Below are 20,924 nucleotides of genomic sequence, written 5' to 3' on the forward strand. Positions count from 1 at the left end.
TATCTGCTAACTAAAGGTAGTCCCCCCTGTGCAAGCACCAGTCGTTTCCGACTCTGGGGTGACATCGCTTTCACGCGTTTTCATGGCAGACTTTTTAACGGGGTGGTTTGCCATTGCCTTCCCCAGTCATCTACACTTTCCCCCCCAGCAAGCTGGGTACTAATTTTACTGACCTCAGAAGGATAAATAGATTCATCTTTGTCAACGTTTGGAAATTCAACATGGATCCTGACCAGTGTTCCCTCTAAGCTGAGTCAGTGTGTGATAGCTCACAGTTTTTAGCCCCTGGCTCGCATATTTTTGTCTTAGCTCAGGAAGGATGGTCCCAAAGCAAACTAATTTATGCAGTAGCTCACAACTTTAATGCCATTAATTCACAAAATAGAATTTTTGCTCACAAGACTCCACAGCTTAGAGCAGGGGTGGCCAAACTGTGGCTCGGGAGTCACATGTGGCTCTTTCACCTATGTTGTGTGGCTGCTTGGAAAAGGCAGTTGTCTCTTTAAATCACTTCTTTAAGCCAAGCCAGCAGTGGCTTGGAAAACGCATTTAAAGTTGCTTTCCACCTCTTCCTCTCCCCCATCTATTTGTCTGCCTGCCTTCCTTCCTTCTCTCAAACTCTGGGAGTTTTCGCACAGGGCTTACCCCGGAGTGACGTCCCCTCTTCACCACGCAGCGTCCGCGCGGATTTTGCACCAACTGCTCTGCAGAACCCGGAAGAGCGGCAAAGTTTTTTTTGCGGTTTACATTTGCGACGCAAAAGCCGCGGGACTTTGCCGCTCTTCCGGGTTCTGCGGAGCAGTTGGTGCAAAAATCTGCGCAGATGCTGTGCGGCAAAGAGAGATGTCGCTCCGGGGTAAGCCCTGTGTGAAAACGCCCTCCGACATTCATGTCTTGTGACTCTCAAACATCTGGCATTTATTTTGTGGCTCTTATGTTAAGCAAGTTTGGCCACCCCTGGCTTAGAGGGAGTATTGATCCTGACTGAGACTGGTTTGGTAGGAGAACTTTATTTCAGGAAACCAGAGATGCACAACACATGTAATGGAAATGACTCAGGAAAAAAAAAAGGACTTTGGTCATTAATCCAATAGAAAAGTCAGTAAGAGAAGACTTAACATTAAAATCGTTTATTGTTTTGTGAAAACTGATACAATGTTGCATGTACTGTGGTGTCTCCAAGCATGACTAGGTATTTTGTCAATTACAAATAAGAATCAAAAAGGGCAAAAAAAAAATCGTTAAACTGACAGGCGTGCCCTGTCCTCCTCAAGCGCTACTTTTGGCGGGAAAACCGCGAGGCTACAATTCCCCTCACAGCCCTGACAACTCGCTCCCCGCCCCTAGAACCGACGGTGACGTCAGGCCGCCAAGCCAGCGCGAACGCTGGAGAAAGTGGGGGGGGGGGAGTCACGCGGCAACTCCCCGTTTGATTTCGTCACTGTTGCGCGCACAAGAGGGGGGGGAGCGGCGGTGGAAGGTCACATGGCGGGAGCGGAGGGAGGGAACGGCCTATGATCACGTGGCCGAGGAGGGCGGGGAATCCAGGCAACCAACCCGGCCCAATGCCCCGTCATCCTTCTCCCCGTCACGTGATCTCGGCGGCCCGGAAAGATCTGAGGCGGAGCTGAAGGAGGGGCTCCGCCGGCCGCCATTTTCCTGCGGCGGTCAGCTGTATGTGAGGAGGAGGAGGGACGGAAGGAAGGAAGGAAGGGCCCTTCCCGGGTGACTGGCCCGGCTCTTCCCGAGGGCGGCGCGTCCAGGGCCGGGCGGCGGTGTGGGGTCCATCCGGGACCGCCCTCTCCTTTCCTCCTCTTCCCATTCCCTCCCCTTGTTTCTCACGCCAGGTTAGGAGCGGCGGCGGCGGCTGGCGGGCTCCGAGTCGGGCACCATGTCTGGGCAGAGCCTCACCGACCGCATCACGGCGGCGCAGCACAGCGTGACCGGCTCGGCCGTCTCCAAGACCGTCTGCAAGGCCACCACGCACGAGGTGATGGGCCCCAAGAAGAAGCACCTGGACTGTGAGTCGCCTTCTCTCCCCCCCGCCCCGAGCCAGTCCCCTTTTGGCTCTCTGCTTCCCCTCTGCCGACACAACCCCATTTCCTCTCCCTTGTAGGATTTGGGGAGTTAAATCTGCTTGGTAATTAGCACTTGGAGAGTCACACATGGAATTCACTGCCACAGGAGGTGGCAGCGGCTACAAGCATAGCTAGCTTCAAGAGGGGATTGGATAAACATATGCAGCAGAGGTCCATCAGTGGCTATCAGCCACCGCGTATTGCTGGAACTCTCTGTCTGGGGCAGTGATGCTCTGTATTCTTGGTGCTTGTGGGGGGGGGCTTCTAGTGTCCTGGTCCCACTGATGGACCTCCTGATGGCACCTGTTTTTTTTTTTTGGTCACTGTGTGACACAAAGTATTGGACTGGATGGGCCATTTGTCTGATCGAACATGGCTTCTCTTATGGCCCAGGTTCAATCCCTGGCGTCTCCAGCTAAAAAGGGGTCCAGGCAAATAGGTGTAAAAAAACTCAGCTTGAGACCCTGGGGAGCCGCTGCGAGTCTGAGTAGACAATACTGACTTTGATGGACCGAGGGTCTGATTCAATATAAGGCAGCTTCATATATATGTGTGTGTATATAATTCAGTGCACTGCCGCTTTTCCCTCTCTGAGCTGTGTTCTCATGTGACAGTGAAAGTGTGTACACGGGCTTTTTTTGTAGCAGGAACTGCTTTGCATATTAGGCTACACTCCCCTGATTTAGCCAATCCTCCAAGAGCTTACAGGGCTTTTCTTACAGGGCCTACTGTAAGCTCTTGGAGGATTGGTTACCTCAGGGGGGTGTAGCTTAATATGCAAAGGAGTTCCTGCTACAAAAAAAGCCCTGTGTGTACATATGAGTGTACACTCGAGTCCCGTTCACTTTAAAGTGAAGGTGTGCCGCTTGCGTGTGTGCTTGGTTTTTCTTTGTGATATGCCTTGAGCAACTACTATTTTACATGTGTGTGATTAAAACCCAGGTGCTGGTTCTCCGGTTTTGCTTTTTAAAGTGTGCATGTGTTGGCCCTTTCTTACAAAGCAAGTGTACCTGAAGGATGTACTTGTATTTGCTGGAACGTGCAGGCAGGGTTTTGGTTTTGTGGCTGTCTGCCTGTCAGGTGAGCCTTATTTTGCATTTAATGCATGCAGTGCTGAATGTATGGTTTAAACTCCACAGTGATTTTGTTAATTCATTTCTAGGCTGTGTTTTCTCTCGGAGTCTCAAGGTGGATTCCAAAACCTGTTTACAAGCTTGCAACAAACAAGTTGCACAGTGACCTCCTTTTACATGCTACAATAAAATTTGGTCTTAAAAGGTGCTACTGGACTCTTTCCTTTTACATGGTTACTGAATTACTGGTCTCCAGTTCCTGTTTTAAACTGAACATGTGTTGACTGTTTGTAATGGTCAGATGTGTATGCGTACTTGCAAGGACGTGTGTGTCCACTTTTCCTTCAGCTCCTGGATGACAGAGTGAAAAAACCGTGTTACAGCTTGCTCTTAAACATATATACTTGGGACTAAATTTCTTTTAAGTTTAGTGGAACTGATTTCCCTTGCAAGTTACCTTCGATTTGCAGTCTTATAGTGCCATCCTGTGTAAGTTTATACTATAGGGCTGTACTTTTAGGACAGTACAGTTCTGCTGTATGAGGAAAGGAGATTGTGGTTCAATGGTAGTTAATGGATAATAGGTGATGTAAAAGGTCTTGGCCTGAGACCTTGGAGAGCTTCTACCAATCAGAGAGCCCAGTATCGATGCTGGTAGATCAATAGGCTGGTTTAGTAGAAGGCAGTTTCATGTACACTTAAAAGTGTTGTTGTGGCCCTTTAATGATCTGAACAAGTAGACTCTAGTTATCGAAGACATATGCCAAAAAGAAACACTTTAGCTCTTTCAAGTGGCACTAGCTTTCTGCTACCTTTCTGAAAGATTTTTTTTCCCATCCTACTTGGACTTGGGCCCAGCTCTGTAGGTCCTGGAAGCTTACACTCACTACATCTTCCCCATCTTTTAGTAATATAAATAAACTATAATTACTTAATGATTGAATTGGGGCACTACCATAGGAAAAGTAACATCTAATTATGTCACACATAGGCAGGTCTGTGTGCATTTGTCAAACTTGCTTTCAGGATTAAAAACTAATGACTGGGTGCAGATTTCTTCATTCTCTGTTCTAATTCTCAGAGCAAGTTATTGGTGCTCTTGGTTGCTCAGGAAGTCTCCAAATAATTACGCACAAGGTCTGGTGGAAGGCCAGCGGTTAGAGAACACTTCCAGTTTCTCACTTAGTACATATTTCTGCGGTTCTGTCCTTTTTCTGTGATTTCTCCATCCCACCCTTACAAGTGATCTTGATCTCACTCTGTTTTTCTGTCTTCCATTTCCTTTTGACATCCCAAAAGTTCCAGATCCCTTGAAAGTCTCCAGTTTTAAAGAGACTGTCAGTGAGGGAGGCGGGGAATGACAGCATTTGTTGCAAATAGAGTGATTTGATTGCGGTATTTAGGTTTCCTTGGCAAGTTTTTAAAATGTTTGTATCATAGACAGCCATGCTCTTGATGTCAAAAGGCAGCAGACTAGGTTGGAGATTCTCTTGCAAACCGGCTAGAATACTTTTTATGTTGGCTTAAGAGCATTCTTTTCCATGTGGACTTGAGAAGCCGGGGAGGGAATCAGGTGCTGAATACTTTCTGTAGAAATCTTTGCACCGTGTACAGAGAGAAATAACGTTCCTGCTTGGAAGACTGGTCTTACGTTGGAGTGTTCCTGCTAGTGGACTTCATTTATTGGTCTGTAAAAGCTCTGAGCTCCGCTACAGACATTTCTGCAGTGGATGGAGGGACAGAAGAACATGCTAGCAACTTTCTTTCCACATGACCCAACCGCAGAAAACACATTGTCAGGGTCCTCTTATGTGTGTCAGAGTCATTTGAAGTTACAGAGAACTAGTTTGTGGTTCTGACTTGGTGTCTGTATGTGAGGTGGGGCATTAGAGGTTACAGGGCATAACTATTTTTGGAAAGGTATGGTCGATCAGGTATGCTTGTGCATGGGGTCTGTTGGATATCTTCTCCCAGGTATGATTGTCGAGCTCCTGGAAGCCTAGCGTAGACTCATGTAGTGTGCATTTCTTGGCTGACGCATTTGCGGAATCATAAGGAGCACATACAGTTGGCTGCTGAATATGAACTTGTACTCTGTTGGTGATAACAGTTCAGGCTGTAGCATATAACAGGGGTAGCCAAACTTGCTTAATGTAAGAGCCACATAGAATAAACGTCAGATGTTTGAGAGCCGCAAGACATGAACGTCAGATGTTTGAGAGAAGGAAGGAAGGAAAATAGATGGGGAGGGAGGACGAGGTGGGGAAAAACAACTTTAACTTTAAATGCATTCTTCAAGCCGCTGGCTGGCTTGTCTTGGAGAAGTGATGTAAAGAGACAAATACCTTCTCCAAGTCAGCTGACGGGGCAGTGGGGGCTTTGAGAGCCACACAATATGTGTGAAAGAGCCACGTGTGACTCTTGAGCCACAGTTTGGCCACCTCTGGCATATAACGACTATGGGAAACTATTCAGATGGTTTTGCTTTCCAGCAAGGAATAAAAAGAGTCTTATGGTTCTCAAGTTCTGTTTTGCCATTGCTCATACATAGTACTAATAGAAATAATTCTTTATGTAGGATCAGATCCTGCAGAAATCTGATTTTCCCTTACCATGAACTTGACAGTTCTGTTGGTTTATTTTGATTTAGCTCTACCTGGGATATCAGCTGTATGTTCAACAGAAGCTCATTTGATCAACATGTTTTATTAAAATACAGTGTACTGACATCATCCCCATTAAGATAAGGAGGTGGGGGAGAAACGGAGACATTTGCTTCAGGCCACGAGAGTTCAGCTTGACTCAGATAGGCAAGCTCAATCTCTTGCAGTCATAACAACATAAGAAAAGCCATGTTGGATCAGGCCGAAGGTCCATCCAGTCCAACACTGTCACACAGTGGCCAAAAAACCCAGGTGCCATCAGGAGGTCCATCACTGGGGTCAGGACACTATCAGCCCTCCCACTGTGGCCCCTCCCAAGCACCAAGAATACAGAGCATTACTTGTCCCAGACAGACAGTTCCAACAATACGCTGTGGCTAAAAGCCACTGATGGACCTCTGCTCCATATGTTTATCCAATCCCCTCTTGAAGCTGGCTGTGCTTGTAGCTGCCGCCACCTCCTGTGGCAGTGAATTCCATGTGTTAATCACTCTTTGGGTGAAGTACTTCCTTTTATTCATTCTGACTCGACTGCTCAGCAATTTCATTGAGTGCCCACGAGTTCTCGTATTGTGAGAAAGCGAGTAAAGTACTTCTTTCTCTACCTTCTCTATCCCATGCATAATCTTGTAAACCTCTATCATGTCACCCCTCAGTCAAGTGTCTCCAAGCACTTTTTGAAACTGTGGGATCATAGGCCCCAAGAAGAAACATCTGGGCTATAAATTCTGCAGTACACATTACAGAAGTCTGTCTTTCTGCAGTTCCTCTTGCAGTTCATCTGCTTGCTCTGTGAGCAGCATGTGCATGGTAAACGGCTAAGCCTTTCAGTCGACATACTGAATGCTTTTTCTCCTGTGCTCTGCTCTGTCTGGAATCCTGGTGTTGATGAATACTTACACTGCAGTAGTTTATAATCCCATGTACCTCATTTTCCTTCTTCTCCAGCTCTCTCAATACATTATCGTTAGGTTGTGGAATGAAAAGTACAGTGTGTGCAGAGTATGCTAGGATTGCCTTGTGTCTCAGTTATAATTGCTTTGTGGCTTGGGATGGGAAAGAAAAGATCTAATTTTGGAGGGGGGTGGAGAATCTCTCGCCGAGGGAGTCTGGCAGAGACAATTGCTCTGGCAGGCTCATGGCGCTGCTTTCTCAGGGCTTCTTGCAACTTGGGCCAGGCCTGAATTGTATAATTTGGACACTGCTGTAGAAGTCGGGAAGGATTGTATAACTTGAGACCTCACACACTTTGTACCACTTAAATTACGGCCCATAGCAACAGCGAAGTTTTACACTGGCAACTTTTTTTTTTTGCTTACTTACAAGGTTGGATTGTTTTTGAAGTTCTGACTGAACTGTTGACTCTTTCCTAGATTGTAAAAGCTAATACACGGCTCGGGTGATCAGTTTTGGGTGGCTTATAAATAGTTCAGGAGCATGAAACCCACACAGAAGGATGTCTCAGATTGGCAGCATTTCTAACAGATGTGTAGTGGCAGCAAAACGGCAAAGTTATTCTTTAGGACAATGGCTCCCAACCTTTTTGGCACCAGGGACTGGTTTCGTGGAAGACAATTTTTCCATGGGTGGGGGGGGGTGGTGCTGGCGTTTTTGTTGCCCCCCCCACCTGTGCCCCATCCCTGCCCCACATGGGGCTCTTTAAATGGGGGGAGGAAGGCTGGGGCTGGGGTGTTTCTGCTGCCTCCCCGCTAGGAGGCCAGGCAACAGAAGGCCAATCTGCCTCCCCCTCCCATTTAAAGACCCCTGTTGATCAGCTGATTGGGTCCTGGGTGGGTGGAAGGGGTGATGGGGCTGCTCTACCTCACTCTGAGGCTGCCTCCCTGCCTTGGAGCAAGGCCACATTCCCTCTTTCATCGGCCTTGGTCCTGGGCAGGCAGAGGCAGTGTGGCACCCCTGCCTCGCTCCGCGGCCCGGTTGCTAGCAGGCCATGGACTGATACCGGTCCACGGCCCAGTGGTTAGGGTCCCCTGGTTTAGGAGTATTACCTAAAGACATGAATCCTAAAGGTTTTCTTGCTCTAGTGATAGGGTGGAACCAGCTTCCAGGCAGCTTCCAGTAGTGACTGTCTGAAAACTAGAACTAACGTTGAGAGTAGCAATAGGGTTGTTGTTTTTTTGTATTGTGTACCACAGCTATAGAAAGCAGAGCTGTTTCTGCTCTGATAGCTTATCTCAGCGTAAAAGCATTTGGAAAAAACACACATTCATGAAATTGAGCGGGATCTTTGGGTGCTTCTCAAAAATAGAAGAAAGGTAGTTTTGGTGTTTAGATGATCTGCTCAGTAATACTGAAAAGTACAGCTCCCTAGGAAGGAAGTTGCTGAGGTTTAATTATCTCTACTTAAGAGATTTTCTACTCATGATATTTCTAGGCTTGCCAGTCTGCAGCAAGCTTCCTTGGAGCAGAATGTGAATCAAAACATTATTTCATTTTAAATCAATGCTGTTGATCTCTCTGCGCTGTGGGAGAGCGGGAGAAAGTTGTCTTACCTTGGCAGGAAAAAGTCATCTTCTGTTGGCAGCCACAAAAAGAAATACTTTGTGTCTCTTCTCCCAAAGGTATATTTCTAATTCTAAAAGATAACAATGTGTCTCTGTTTGAAGCTGCTTAGGAGATCTACATGGATAGCATTTTTTATAATGTCAACCTGCAGCCCACGTACGGCCGCCGCTTAGAGTTTTCGTGGCAAGCAATTTCACTGGTTTCCCATTGTCTGCCTCTACTTAATGACCCTGGACTACTTTGGTGGTCTCCCATCTGAGTACTGAATAAGACTGACCCTATATAGCTTCTGAGAGTTGACAAGATCGGGCTAGCCTGGTCTTTCCAGGTCAGGGCATATGTATGCTATATATGTGTGTATGCATATATACCGGTACGCTATATGCAGGGCTGTTTTTGAGCAGGAACCCAGTTCCGGCTGGCTTGGTATCAGGGGTTGTGGTCTAATATGCAAATGAATTCCTGCTGGGTCTTTTCTTTAAAAAGTGAATGGTGATGTCAGGGGGTGTGGCCTAATATGCAAATGAGTTCCTGCTGGGCCTTTTCCTACCAGAAAAGCCCTGGCTATATGTAAAGTCTGATTTGGAATGAGGGTATAGGTCATTTTTAAGATCTTGAGTACTGGAACAGAAGTAAGTGGTGTAAAGAAATCCCATCAACGTTGGCTTCATTTGGAAATCTATTTCCCAGCTTGCCCCTCCTCACCTAGCATGCGTGAAGCTTCCACTAATAGTATTGCTTGAGCAACCGTGGCCAGAAGTCATTCTTAAGCCAGCAAGATGATACAGTGATGAGCGGGAAGTAGGAGTGCTTGAACACATATGTCCATTGGGGTGATTCCATCTGGAAGCCTTCCGGTTATATACATCTGCTGATTCTGAGTTGTAATGCCCTTTGCGGTACCAGCCTCTCCTGTTGCCTGGGAAATGGAAACCTGATTGGTGTTATAATAACTGCCAGGCTGGAAAGCTTCCATCAGCTCGCAAGTGTCAGACGTAATTGTTGGTGTTGACTACATTTATTGTATTCCTGAGTGGGGAACTTACAAGGTTGGATTGTTTGTAAAACTCTGAATGAACTGGTAGAGGTACAGATCTTAATCATAATACATGGCTGTGGTTGAATGCCAGCCTGTGTACCGTTGCAAAAAGCAGTGTGGTGCAGTGGAGAAGGAGAACTGAACTTGGTTGAAGTTGCGGAAGAAGCGTTCAAGTTGAATTGAAGCTGTCGACTAGTTAGTGCTGAGTAAGTCACTGTCAGCCTCTGTTCCACCTCTGTATAGTGGGAATGATAATCAGCACATGATTAACATCGTTTTGTAGATCCAAGACATTTGTAATCGCTTACAACAGGAGTGGCCAATCTGTGGCTCCTTCACACATATTGTGTGGCTCTCAAAGTCCTCACCACCATGTCAGGCAGCTGAGAGAAGGCATTTGTCTCTTTAAATAACTTCCAAGCCAGGTGAGCTGGCGGCTTGGAGAATGCATTCAAAGTTAAAGTTGCTTTCTTTCCATCTCCCTCCCCTATCTTCCTTCCTTATGGCTTTCAAACATCTGACGTTTATTGTATGTGGTTCTTACATTAAGCAACTTTGGCTACCTCTGGTTTTACAAGCTCCAGTGAATGCAAACAGGATCTTTCTATATGACACTCAAAGAGGTTAAAAGGAGTTCCTCCATAGGGGAAAAAGCATAAACAAAACACAGTATCATTTATTAAGACCTATTACGTTGCTTTTGGTTTTATAAGGTTTTAAGTACCAAGCAGAAGTAGTATGCAAGTCTTTCTTTCTCCCCCATGTGTTAAGAACTGAGTATTTGCTTTGCTTTTTGCAGTTGTCAGACACTTTCAGGTTTCTTTTCCAGTGATGTTTCACCTTAGTATACCTTAAGCTTTCTTGTCCGAAAGCAGGAACATTCAACTGTAGGGTGAAGTTAGCTATTTAACAGGAATAAATTACCTAGTAGCAAAATCATCTCTCACCTGTACAGCATTGTGTACAAGATGCAGTCTGAAATTCAGAGTTTGTGTCAAAGAACTAGAATGTTTTAATATCCCTTTTCTGATAGTAATGGTAAATGCTGTAGTTTTAGTATAGTATTATATGATGCAGGTTTCACAGGGATAGATTGTATTGCACAAACATTTTTTCTGAGTCCTGCTAATGAGGAGTGGGGTTGTTTGAATCCAGGCCACTTGCTTGCGGTATGGATAACGCTATGTGGAACTTCTGTGATCCCAATAGAAGGAGGAAAGGATTTCATTTTGTGTAGGTAACTGCCTAGTTAGCTTAAAATGGTACCAAGGTGTTTTTTTTTCTTTTCTGAATTAAATTGCAATTAAAAATTACGAAAGAAGTGGAGATCACTGCCAAGAAAGTTCAGATAGCCAGATCACTCTTTTGTTATTCAGGTATCAAAAAAGTCAATTAGGTGGACAAAACTAGGAAATACATGTCCTTTTGTTTTGCCAAGACCTCAGCAACAGCAATTAACAGGCAACTTTTATTACCTTTTATCCAGACCAAATGGTCTTCCAATTTATTATACTATTTTGCCATTTGATCCTTTGTATCAGTTTACACTCTTAACCCACCAACTACATGTATTTCAGCCCACTGTACCCTGTCCCGTTGTCTGAAGAAGTATGCATGCTTACAAAAGCTTACATTCTGAATAAAACTTGGTTGGTCTTAAAGGTGCAACTTGACTCCTGCTATGATCATGCAGCTGTTACACCAATAAGTTTAATACCAGTTGCTTAATAAAAAGTGTAAATAACCAAGATCTTCTAGCTCTGTTGTGAGTTGGTTGTTGAACAGCCAATGCTTTGACTTTGAGACAGTTCCCTGTGCCTATAAACTATTGACCTTTGCCTGCCAACACCTTAGTTTATTAGTAAAGTTAATATCCTAAACAGCTGGCAGTTTAATGGTCGACATCACTGGATCGGTTTCGCAAGATTTCTGTTTCCTTAATGTTGTCTTTACAACTGAGATCTCAAGAGTTTTGATAAATCTCAGTGGCAGTTCCATTGCCACCTCAGAAGATCGAATTCCACATTTCACATTAGGTCCCAAGGGCACAGAACGTGTCCTCCAAGGAGAACCTTACTGTGTAGGGAGGTTTGTATGGGAAAAGGTGCAGTAATAAATAAAATTATGAAGAAGACTGCAGATTTATACCTCGGCCTTCTCTCTGAATCAGTGGCTCACAATCTCCTATATCTTCTCCCCCCACAGCAGACACCCTGTGAGGTAGGTGGGGCTGAGAGGGCTTTTACAGCAGCTGCCCTTTCAAGGACAACCTCTGCCAGAGCTATGGCTGACCCAAGGCCATTCCAGCAACTGCAAGTGGAGGAGTGGGGAATCAAACCCGGTTCTCCCAGATAAGAGTCCGCACACTTCACCACTACACCAAACTGGCTCTTAATTTTAATGGGGTTAAATGTAAAGTTCTGCATCTAGGTAGGAAAAATCAAATGTATAATTATAGGATGGGGAGAGACTTGTCTTGGCAGTAGTATGTGCAGAAAGGATCTAGGAGCCTTGGACTGTACACTGAACATGAGTCAGCAGTGTGATGTGGTAGCTTTAATTCTGTATATAATTTCAACTCCTGTAGCGATACCATCTACATTGCCATAATGTCATTAAAGAATACTCTGGAGAAAGCCACCAAATATCCCTTTTTTGGGGAAGCATTTTCTCTTCGGTTCAGGTTTTGTTTCCAAAGTTCATCAGTCATAAGAATCTATTTATTTTATTTTTTTGTTAATTTGTATTCCACCCTTTCCCGCAAGCAGGCTTAGTATCTGACCTATGTAAGAGCCCTGCTGAATCAGAGCAGTGGCCCAACATCCTCTCTCACACAGTGACCAACCAGTTCCTCTGGAGAGCCAATAACAGGGCATAGAGGGGCTGAGGCCTTCCCCTGATGTTCCCTCCTGGCTCTGGTATTATTAATAGCTTTAATGGCTCTGAACATGGAGGTTCTCTTCAGGCACCATTGCTAGTAGCCACTGATAAGACCCCTCCTGTAGGAGTCTATCCAGTCCTCTTTTAATGCTGTCTATGCCTGTGATCATCACCACATCCTTTTCCATCGCTAATACAGCTTTGCTTAGCTTTCATTTTCCTAATCGTGTTCTATTGAATTCCCTCTACCAATTCCACAAGCTTATTCCTGTAGCTTCCATGTTTCCGTCTCTCCACCTATAGATTCCAGCGTCCAGATGTGTTGACTTTTGGTTGGATCCCAGCCGCGTTTTATACTGGCAATTCTGCAGCTGGAAAAAGAGATGTGATTTTATTCTGATTTCCTTTTCCCAGACACCCCCACCTTTGCCTCAGTCTTCTGAATCTTGCGAGTGTTCTAACCCATAGAGACATGCATTTGTGAGCTTCCTGCTTATGCAGGGGGTTGAACGAGGCTGAGGTCAGACGCACATAAACTGACGAGACGGACGTGGATGAAAACCAGATGCACGTCAGATTTTATGCAGTTGTCCAAACGTCCGCATCTGGCAATGGTCATTGGCTCGTTCACGTCCTGCACTGCCACGACTGGGACATGGACTTTTTTGATAGTGCATTAAATCTGCACCAAGAATGCTTCCGACGACTCTTGCGCGTACTTTGTGTTTGAACGCTCCATCGTAGCAGACTCGTCGCAAGCGCACGTCCGCTTCCCTGCGAGAGCCCACTCCAAATGATATCATTACACCAGCGATTGTGTGATCGATGAATCTGGCAACTGCTTCTATGCCCAGTAACACAATCAGTTTTTTAAAGCAAGTCCAGAAATGATGTTTTAATTGCTGTGCAATTTTCCCACTTTTTCCTGCACACGTTGTGCTCTGATTTGGAGGTGTTTAAATGGGGCAGGGGGGAGGCGGATCGCCCGCCTTCGCTGTCTCCCCACCAGGCGGGGAGACGGCAAAGGCAGTTCCTGGGCTTCCCCCTCCCTTTAAACACCCAGGCGGGGTGTTTAAATGTGGGGGAAAGGCAGAGTGCCCACCTTTGCCTTCTCCCCGATGCGGCTTAGAACGGAAGGATGGAGGGATGTCTGATCAGGAAATTCGTTGTAAAAAAGCTGCGGAGTATGATAGCAACGCGTTAGGGATGGATTTAATGGTGAGTGTGACCGCGGCCCTAGATGACCTGGGAAGTCCCTCACAACTGATTCTGTCTGGCTGCAGTGGGATGGAGGAAATGGGAAAACCTACTTACCCAGATGTTGCTCTATTCGCCTCAGATGGTATCTGCATCAATATTTGTTCACCTCTGATCTTCAGTATTTCCCTTTTACTGCTCTCAGTATAAGCTTTCATCTGTCCTCCAAAGACTTTTAAAAGTTGTTATCTTTTTTGATTACTTGCCAGTAAATAATATAAATTTCAGTAGTGAAATTGAAGGCAGATAGGTTCTGTCTCCTTATGCCTCCCCCCCCACCCCCCGCTTAGTGCTTTTCTCTACAGAGAATGTTTTAACTGATTTCTCAGGTCCTTCCTGTGCAGAAGTTAGAAACACATCTGATTCTGTTTCTAACAATTATTTAGTAAGTATAGAGACTTAGTCCATTATGATTAGTCGCATTTAAAAATTGATTGGTGCCATTAACCGATCTGAACTAAGCCGTTAATATTAAGATGAATGCTAATAGTTAATTGGTGCAGTAGACTGTAATCTAACTACCAGTTATCTATGTTAACTAATTTAATGCAAGTAAATAAGTTCACCAATTATAAAACACTTTGTGTTGTAAAGAGTAGAGACTTCTGTTCATTAGTCTACTAATAACTGTGGAGGCTGATCAACTACCAGCAATTCTAATCACCTGCTCAGTAGTATTGGCTCACAAATGTGACAAAATGCCTTATTTGACAAATTTGACAAAATGCCTTATTTGCCTTCGCTTTTCTCTTCCAAGCGCCATTGGGGGTAGTTTTGTTCAGTTCTTCCCTGCTCCAGCTGCCCCTCTCTGCCTTATAGGCCTCCACCAAGCTTCTTGATTTTTGTTGGTCACAAAGGCCTGGTTGGGGAAGGCAGAAAAGATACGGCCTTACAAAGACCAAACAAATACACAGTCGTTAAATCTGTAAACTGTTCAGCTGGTCTATGTGCGATTGAGTTTAACTGGGTATGTTTTTAAAAAAATGTTCCTCGCTTTTCATGTGGGAAGTTGGGATAGAAGAATGTTAAATAATTTATACTTAGACCTGCTTTCTTCCATAATAGAACTCAAGGTGGTTTACATAGGACTTCCTCGGGAAGTAATTCACCCAGTTACTGACCCAGGCCAGGAACTTCTTGGTGGCAGTCTGGTTGTGGATTATGTGTCTTCTATACCAGGGCTTCCCAAACTTTTTTTTCCCATGGCCCAGTTATTTTTACACTTCTCCTTCATGGCTCACTAAAATTTGGGGGTGGAGCCAGGAGCCAGGAATTATATCATTTCCTGTGTTGTCAAGGATTAAGTGATGTCACTTCCGGGGCACACTGAACCAAAATTCCACCTTTTCCTGTGTTGTCACTTCCAGGGCATTCCCCCCAAACCTGCCTCTTCTTCGGAAGTAAATTCATTTTCAGAAAAATCTCTCAAACTCATGCTGAGCCAAAATGGGGGTGGAAAGTGGGCGGTCCTCTCTTTTCACCCCCACACCTGCATGCACCTATCTATATGTGTATTCTTTTCCAGCTTGCAAGCACTCCTAATGCCCATGTTCAATTGCCTGCACCACCTACACATCCCTTCCTCAATATCACTGGCCAATGTATGCAGAGTGCAGTGTATGGGAGTGCTGTTTATTTATTTGGTTCACTTATATTCTGCCCTTTCCCAGACGAGCTCAGGGTGGATCACATACAGATAAAAACCAGCCACATATAATAAAATCAATAAAACCAATAAATACAGTTTAAAACAACAGCATTACATGAACATTGAATGGCAGAGGCGGGCGGCACATAGTGCAACTTTAGGTGTAGTCTTTCAGTGGCCCGAATATAACTTTAGGTGTAGTCATTCAGTGGCCATCAGGAATGCCAGCACTGTATCACCCACACTGGGCCCTGGCAGCTGCTCTACCTCAAAAGATGCTGACATGTTTAGTAGGCCCTTCCTTCAGCTGCTACTACTGGAACCCTGTCTCAAGCTACAATCAAGCTTGCTTGGCTTCAAGAAAATCTTTCAACAGCTATTTTTCATACTTTTCTTTGGTTATAACACTGGGAAATGGCTGTGAAAGGTAGCAGAGAATTGTACTGCAATTTATGAATTAATTTCAAGTTATATAAAGTTCATACAAGCTTTTCTGCTGTTATCCCCAAAAGGATATTTATGAGGGGCTTGCAGATTTTTACCGGCTGTGTTTCCCATGCCTTTAAAAGCAACCTGTTGTGCAGATACTTCGCCAGTGAACTTCTTTCATCCTTTTTAATATCTACAGGAGGAGTTTAATTTTGGTGTCAGACAGCTGTTAAAAGCAAGACCAGTAAAATGGTGCCAAGTTCCTAGTACTATCTCTTCCAGTGCTGTTGAGATATACTGCAGTGATCTCCAATAATCTTTCTGCCCCACACCTCTTACTGTCACTCACTCACACAGAAATCTCATAGAAGGCCATCTGTCTACAGCTGAGGGTGCCAACTTTTCATTGGCAGAGCTCCTTTGTCTGCAACAACAGTATGATGAACAGAAAAGTTTCATCCAGTAAAAATGGAAGGAAAGAAAGAAAAGGAAAGAATGAAATGGAAGGAAAGGAAAAGAAAAGAAAGACATGGAAAGAAAGAACATAAACATAAGAGGAGCCATGCTGAATCAGGCCAGTGGACTACCCAATCCAAAATTTCCCCATACAGTGCCCAGAAAGCACCAGAATGTCCACCAGTGGGGCCAGGGCACTAGAAGCCCTGCCACTGTTGCTTCCACTCCGCCCCCAGCACCAAGAATACAGACAAAGCATCACTTGCAGGGAGGAAAGAAAGAAAGGAAGAAAAAAAAAAGAGGAAAGAAAAAAGGGGGGGCAAAGAAAAAAAAAAGCCCTCCTCACCGTCAGATGACCCAGCCAGCAAAAATTCTGCCCAGGGGTCGTTTGGTTAAAAAAAAATAGATACTGGAATGCCCACTCTTTGTCTCTCCTGTCTGAAAAAAAAACACACACCCTTCTTTGCTGCCCAGGGCTCCCGGGGAAATCTCTCCAAAAGAACATACTGCAGGGCACATGAAACCTCATACCTTGAAGAACACTTAATGGGTCTAAAGTGCCAGTGAATGCTAGCTTTTCTCTCAAACACTGGGAGCTGGGGAGAAGGAAGGAGAGGCAGCCCAGTTCCTCTCTGCACAACACAGAGATGGGGCGGTGCTAGCTTTTCTGGGGGCGGTGCTAGCTTTGGCTTTTCTTGTGACCCGGTAGTGAGGCTTCCATGGCTTGGTACCGGATCACGACCTTGCATATGGGAAACACTGTTCTGTACCATCTCTCCAACCTGTTAATTAGCTAGTGATGCTTGCTTTGTGCTTCAGCTGTGCAATTATTGAAGACTGGACAATCTTAATTTGATCATCACTGACCTTGCCCAAAGATTATGTATCCTGCATGCACTTTGAGTTTTTAATGAACACTTTCAGCCTCATGGGTTAAGTCACTTTTAGCCACTTTCCTTTATGATCGTCCACATTCGTTTCCTCTTTATTTGACTTTTTACATTAGTCTGCGGGTGTCCACGGGAACACAGGAAATCTAGCGTGTCATTACTGAAGCAGTGGTGCTATTCTGTTTTGCGCCCATTATGAGAACTCTGAAGTAGGTAGTATTTATCCCTTGCATTGCTTCTTAACAGCTTTTAACTGTGAACAGCACTAAAAGCATACGGATATAAAAGACCAAGAGTCCAGTAGCACCTTAAAGACTAACAAAATTTGAGCTTTCATGAGTCACTGCTTACTACTTCGAATGCCCTGCATCTGAAGAGGTGAGCGGTGACTCAGAAAAGCTCATACCCTGTTACACACGTTGTTAGTCTTTATGGTGGCGCAGAGTGGTAAAGCTGCAGTACTGTAGTCCGAACTCTCTGCTCATGATCTGAGTTCGATCCCAGCAGAAGCTGGGTTCAAGTAGCCGGCTCAAGGATGACTCAGCCTTCCATCCTTCCAAGGTCGGTAAAATGAGTAACTAGCTTGCTGGGGGAAGACAACGTCAAACCACCCTGTAAAAAGTCTGCTGCGAAAACGTCATGATGCAACATCACCCCAGAGTTGAAAACGACTGGTGCTTGCACAGGGGACTACTTTTACCTTTATGGCGGTACTCTGAACTCTTGCTCTTTTCTACTGCTACAGGCAGACTAACATGGCTGTCCATCTTGATTTATTATTGATCTATCTGTAGGGAGCCAGTGTGGTGTTGTGGTTAAGGGTAGTGGACTCTAATAATCTGGAGAACCAGGTTTGATTCCACTCTCCTCCATATGAAGCCAGGTGGGGTGACTTTGCATCTTTCAGAGCTCTCTCAGCCCCACCTTCCTCTCAGGGTGATTGTTGTGGGGAGAGGAAGGTAAGGTAAGCCACTCTGAGACTCCTTCAGGTAGGGGAAAGCGGTATAAAAACCAACTCTTCTTCTTTGGCTATAAAGCACTGAATCCCATCTTCATTTGTTAGGTAGAAAGCGCACACTGTGTAAATGCTGTCTTGATGATTCTTCTTAGCTCAGTCTATGCTGCAGATCAAAGTTGTGCAGGGAATGAGTTGCTCAAGGCCACTATCAAATTCATGCTTGGAGATACTGGGATGTTCCTTCTTCCTTAATCTCCTGTGCCAAGTCTGCCCTCAAGAACTGTGTGTGGCCTGAAACAGTCCAGTAAACTACCTGTTAAGTTTCTGATGTTTAATTTCAGTCTTAATAAGTTGGCTTCATGCTTTGCTGACCTGATTAAACATATGCCTTAGAGCTGGTTTAGGTTTTCAGTTTGAACAGCCAGGACAGACAGAGATGTAGTGTAAAAACATTGGTCCTTGTTACTGCTGTTGCATAGAAGTACTGTTTTTGCATTCAAAAGCTTCTGATTGCCTATAGAACATGCTGCTGATTTGGGAGATTTGGGGAGGGGGGGGGCATAGCACTCTGGCAACAAGGAATTCTCAAATTTTGTTTTTAGATATTCAGCCCACTGCAGGTTACTGCGCCAATTGCACTGGCTACCAATTGAGTACTGGATATGCCTCAAGGTTTTGGTACCTTTGACGTTCAAAGCCTTACATGGCCTGGGACCGATATACTTGAGGGACCGCCTCTTCCCATATATGTCCTGGAGGGTATTGTGGTCTGCTACATAGCACCTCCTGACCACCCCTGGCCCGAAGGACGTCTGTCTCACCTCAACCAGGGCCAGGGCTTCTTCAGCACTGGTCCCTGCCTGGTGGAATCAGCTCCCTATGGAGATCTGGGCCTTACCTGAGCTACTGCCATTTCGTAGGACCTGTAAGACGGAGCTGTTCCGCCGTTTTTTCCGTTGAGGCAGCGGGCGTCCTATTCCACGAACTCTTCCATTAGTCGGCCTCCCTTCTTGTGACATCAGGCTTTATAGCCTTGTTGAGGTAAATCTGATTTGAACACCATCACTTCTTCTTGGGCCAAAAACTGCACTCTGTGAAATGCGCCCTTTCTGCCAGTGACGCGCCTTATTTAGTTTTATCGTTCTGCTGTTTGGTTTTATTGTATTGTTTTAAATTTGACTTGTTGGTTTTTATTGTCTAATCTTTGCTGTGATCCCCCCCCCCCCCGAGCCCGTTATGGGAAAGGGTGGAATATAAGTTCACTAAATAAAATAAAAAAAAAACATAGGCTTCTAAAGAACAGCACTCCTGCCCAGTTACCATGCTGGCTGTGAATTAAAATGTTAGCCATGGCGTATCAGTGTTGCTCTCAAGTGTAGGTTCCTCAAGGGCAAAACATGTACTGAAATAACAATTAAAATTAAATCCAAGAGGGCAGCCGTGTTGGTCTGAAGCATTTGAACAAAGCAGGAGTCAAGTTTCACCTTTAAGGCCAACCAAGTTTTATTGAGAGTGTAAGCTTTCACGTGCTCTCTAAGCACACTTCATCAGATGAGGGGATCAGGTGTTGTGGGTTGAAATGCAGTTTGATGTTTAAGAGGTCAAACTGGCTGTGATACAAAGCAGGAATTAAGTGCACCTTTAAGACCAACCAATTTTTATTCAGAACGTAAGCTTTCGTGTGCTCTCTTAAGCACACTTCATCAGATGAGGGGATCAGGTGCGACTTGATTCCTGCTTTGTTCTACTGTTTCAGACCAACACAGCTGCCCGCTGGGATCTAGCCGCATGATACAACAGTGTGGCTTGGCCATTTGGTCTGGGTAGCCGTAAAAGGTAATAAAGTTCCCTGCCAATTGGTGTTTTTGCAAATCACAGAAGGGCATGTATTTCCTAGTTGTAGGCTACCTAATTTACTTACCAGCATCAATGTATACATTATAAACATCATTCTAGCCTGCCATTAGAAAACAAGAACACATAAAATGAAAATGGGTTAAGTATATGTAATGAGATGAATAGCCAATATCCCTTATTTGAGTACGTCTCTATAAAACATTATTCTGTTACACTATTATAAAAGAGAAATACATTGGAATACTGTGGATGTATGATAAAAAAACCCCAATAACAGGGATAACCGATAACCTGCAGGTGGTGGCTGGAGATCTTCCACTGCTCTCCAGGCAACAGAGATGAGTTCGCCTGGAGAAAATGGCCACTTTGGAAGGTGGACCATTATACACCACCAAAGTGCCTCCCCAAACCTCACCCTCCTGAGGGCTCCACCTCCAAAATCACCAGGTATTTCCCCGACCTTGAGCTGGTAACACCAACTAAAATTCCAATTCTTGGTTACATGAAAACAAACAGGAGTCTCTCTTTTAATGTTCTTTGGTTGTGGAATAGTGACTTTTATATCAGCCACCGTGTCTTAGAAAATTGAGACCTTCCCCATCACCTTCTGAGCTCTGCTACTACATTGTCAGATTTGTATCTATGCTTTAAAACTTGAAACATGTTTGGTTTAGAAAGTGAAAGTGTGTTGCCAACACCTGGCTTGTATCACCAGGGAATTCCATGAAAGATCATCTGAATCATTCTTTTCTCAATATCTTTGGACTGTTTGTCCGATTTTGCTCATAATAGTGGTGCCCAGTCCTGATATGAAGATCTTGTCTACCTAAAATCAGTAATTTATGAACATAGCATAAATAATCCTCCAGTAACATTATTTAAAAACAACAATGTTTTTTGCCTTAGAATGTCTGGTAACTAGAGCAACATATTTTAGAACAGGGGTGTCAAATATGTAGCCCAGGGGCCAGATCAGGCCCCCGGAGGGCTCCTATCAGGTCCCCAAGCAACTGGCTGTCATCTGCTTTCTTCCCCCCTCCCTCCCGCTTCCTTCTGGATCTCAGCTTGCTTTGCAAGGCTTACTCAGTCACACAAGAGCTACAGAGCAAATCCTTAGTTTGCTCCATTAGTTGAGGCTCCTCCCCCTCCTGGTCTACGGGGGAGGGAGGGAAA

At 44.9% G+C, this 20,924-nt stretch overlaps 1 protein-coding gene across 9 annotated transcripts in view; it reads left to right on the forward strand.

Moving 5' to 3' along the window:
* The first annotated feature begins 1,599 nt into the window (after window positions 1-1,599).
* PICALM (phosphatidylinositol binding clathrin assembly protein) overlaps window positions 1,600-20,924 on the forward strand; it is a 125,788-nt gene continuing 106,463 nt past the window's right edge. For all 9 annotated transcript variants that reach the window (XM_060234973.1, XM_060234975.1, XM_060234974.1 and 6 more), the window contains exon 1: window positions 1,600-2,021. In XM_060234973.1, coding sequence (XP_060090956.1) covers window positions 1,892-2,021 — 130 coding nt within the window. In that variant the 5' untranslated portion in view covers window positions 1,600-1,891. The remainder of the gene's footprint in view (window positions 2,022-20,924) is intronic.

Source organism: Heteronotia binoei, chromosome 3 (assembly GCF_032191835.1).
Source record: "Heteronotia binoei isolate CCM8104 ecotype False Entrance Well chromosome 3, APGP_CSIRO_Hbin_v1, whole genome shotgun sequence".
NCBI classification, from domain to species: Eukaryota; Metazoa; Chordata; class Lepidosauria; order Squamata; family Gekkonidae; genus Heteronotia; species Heteronotia binoei.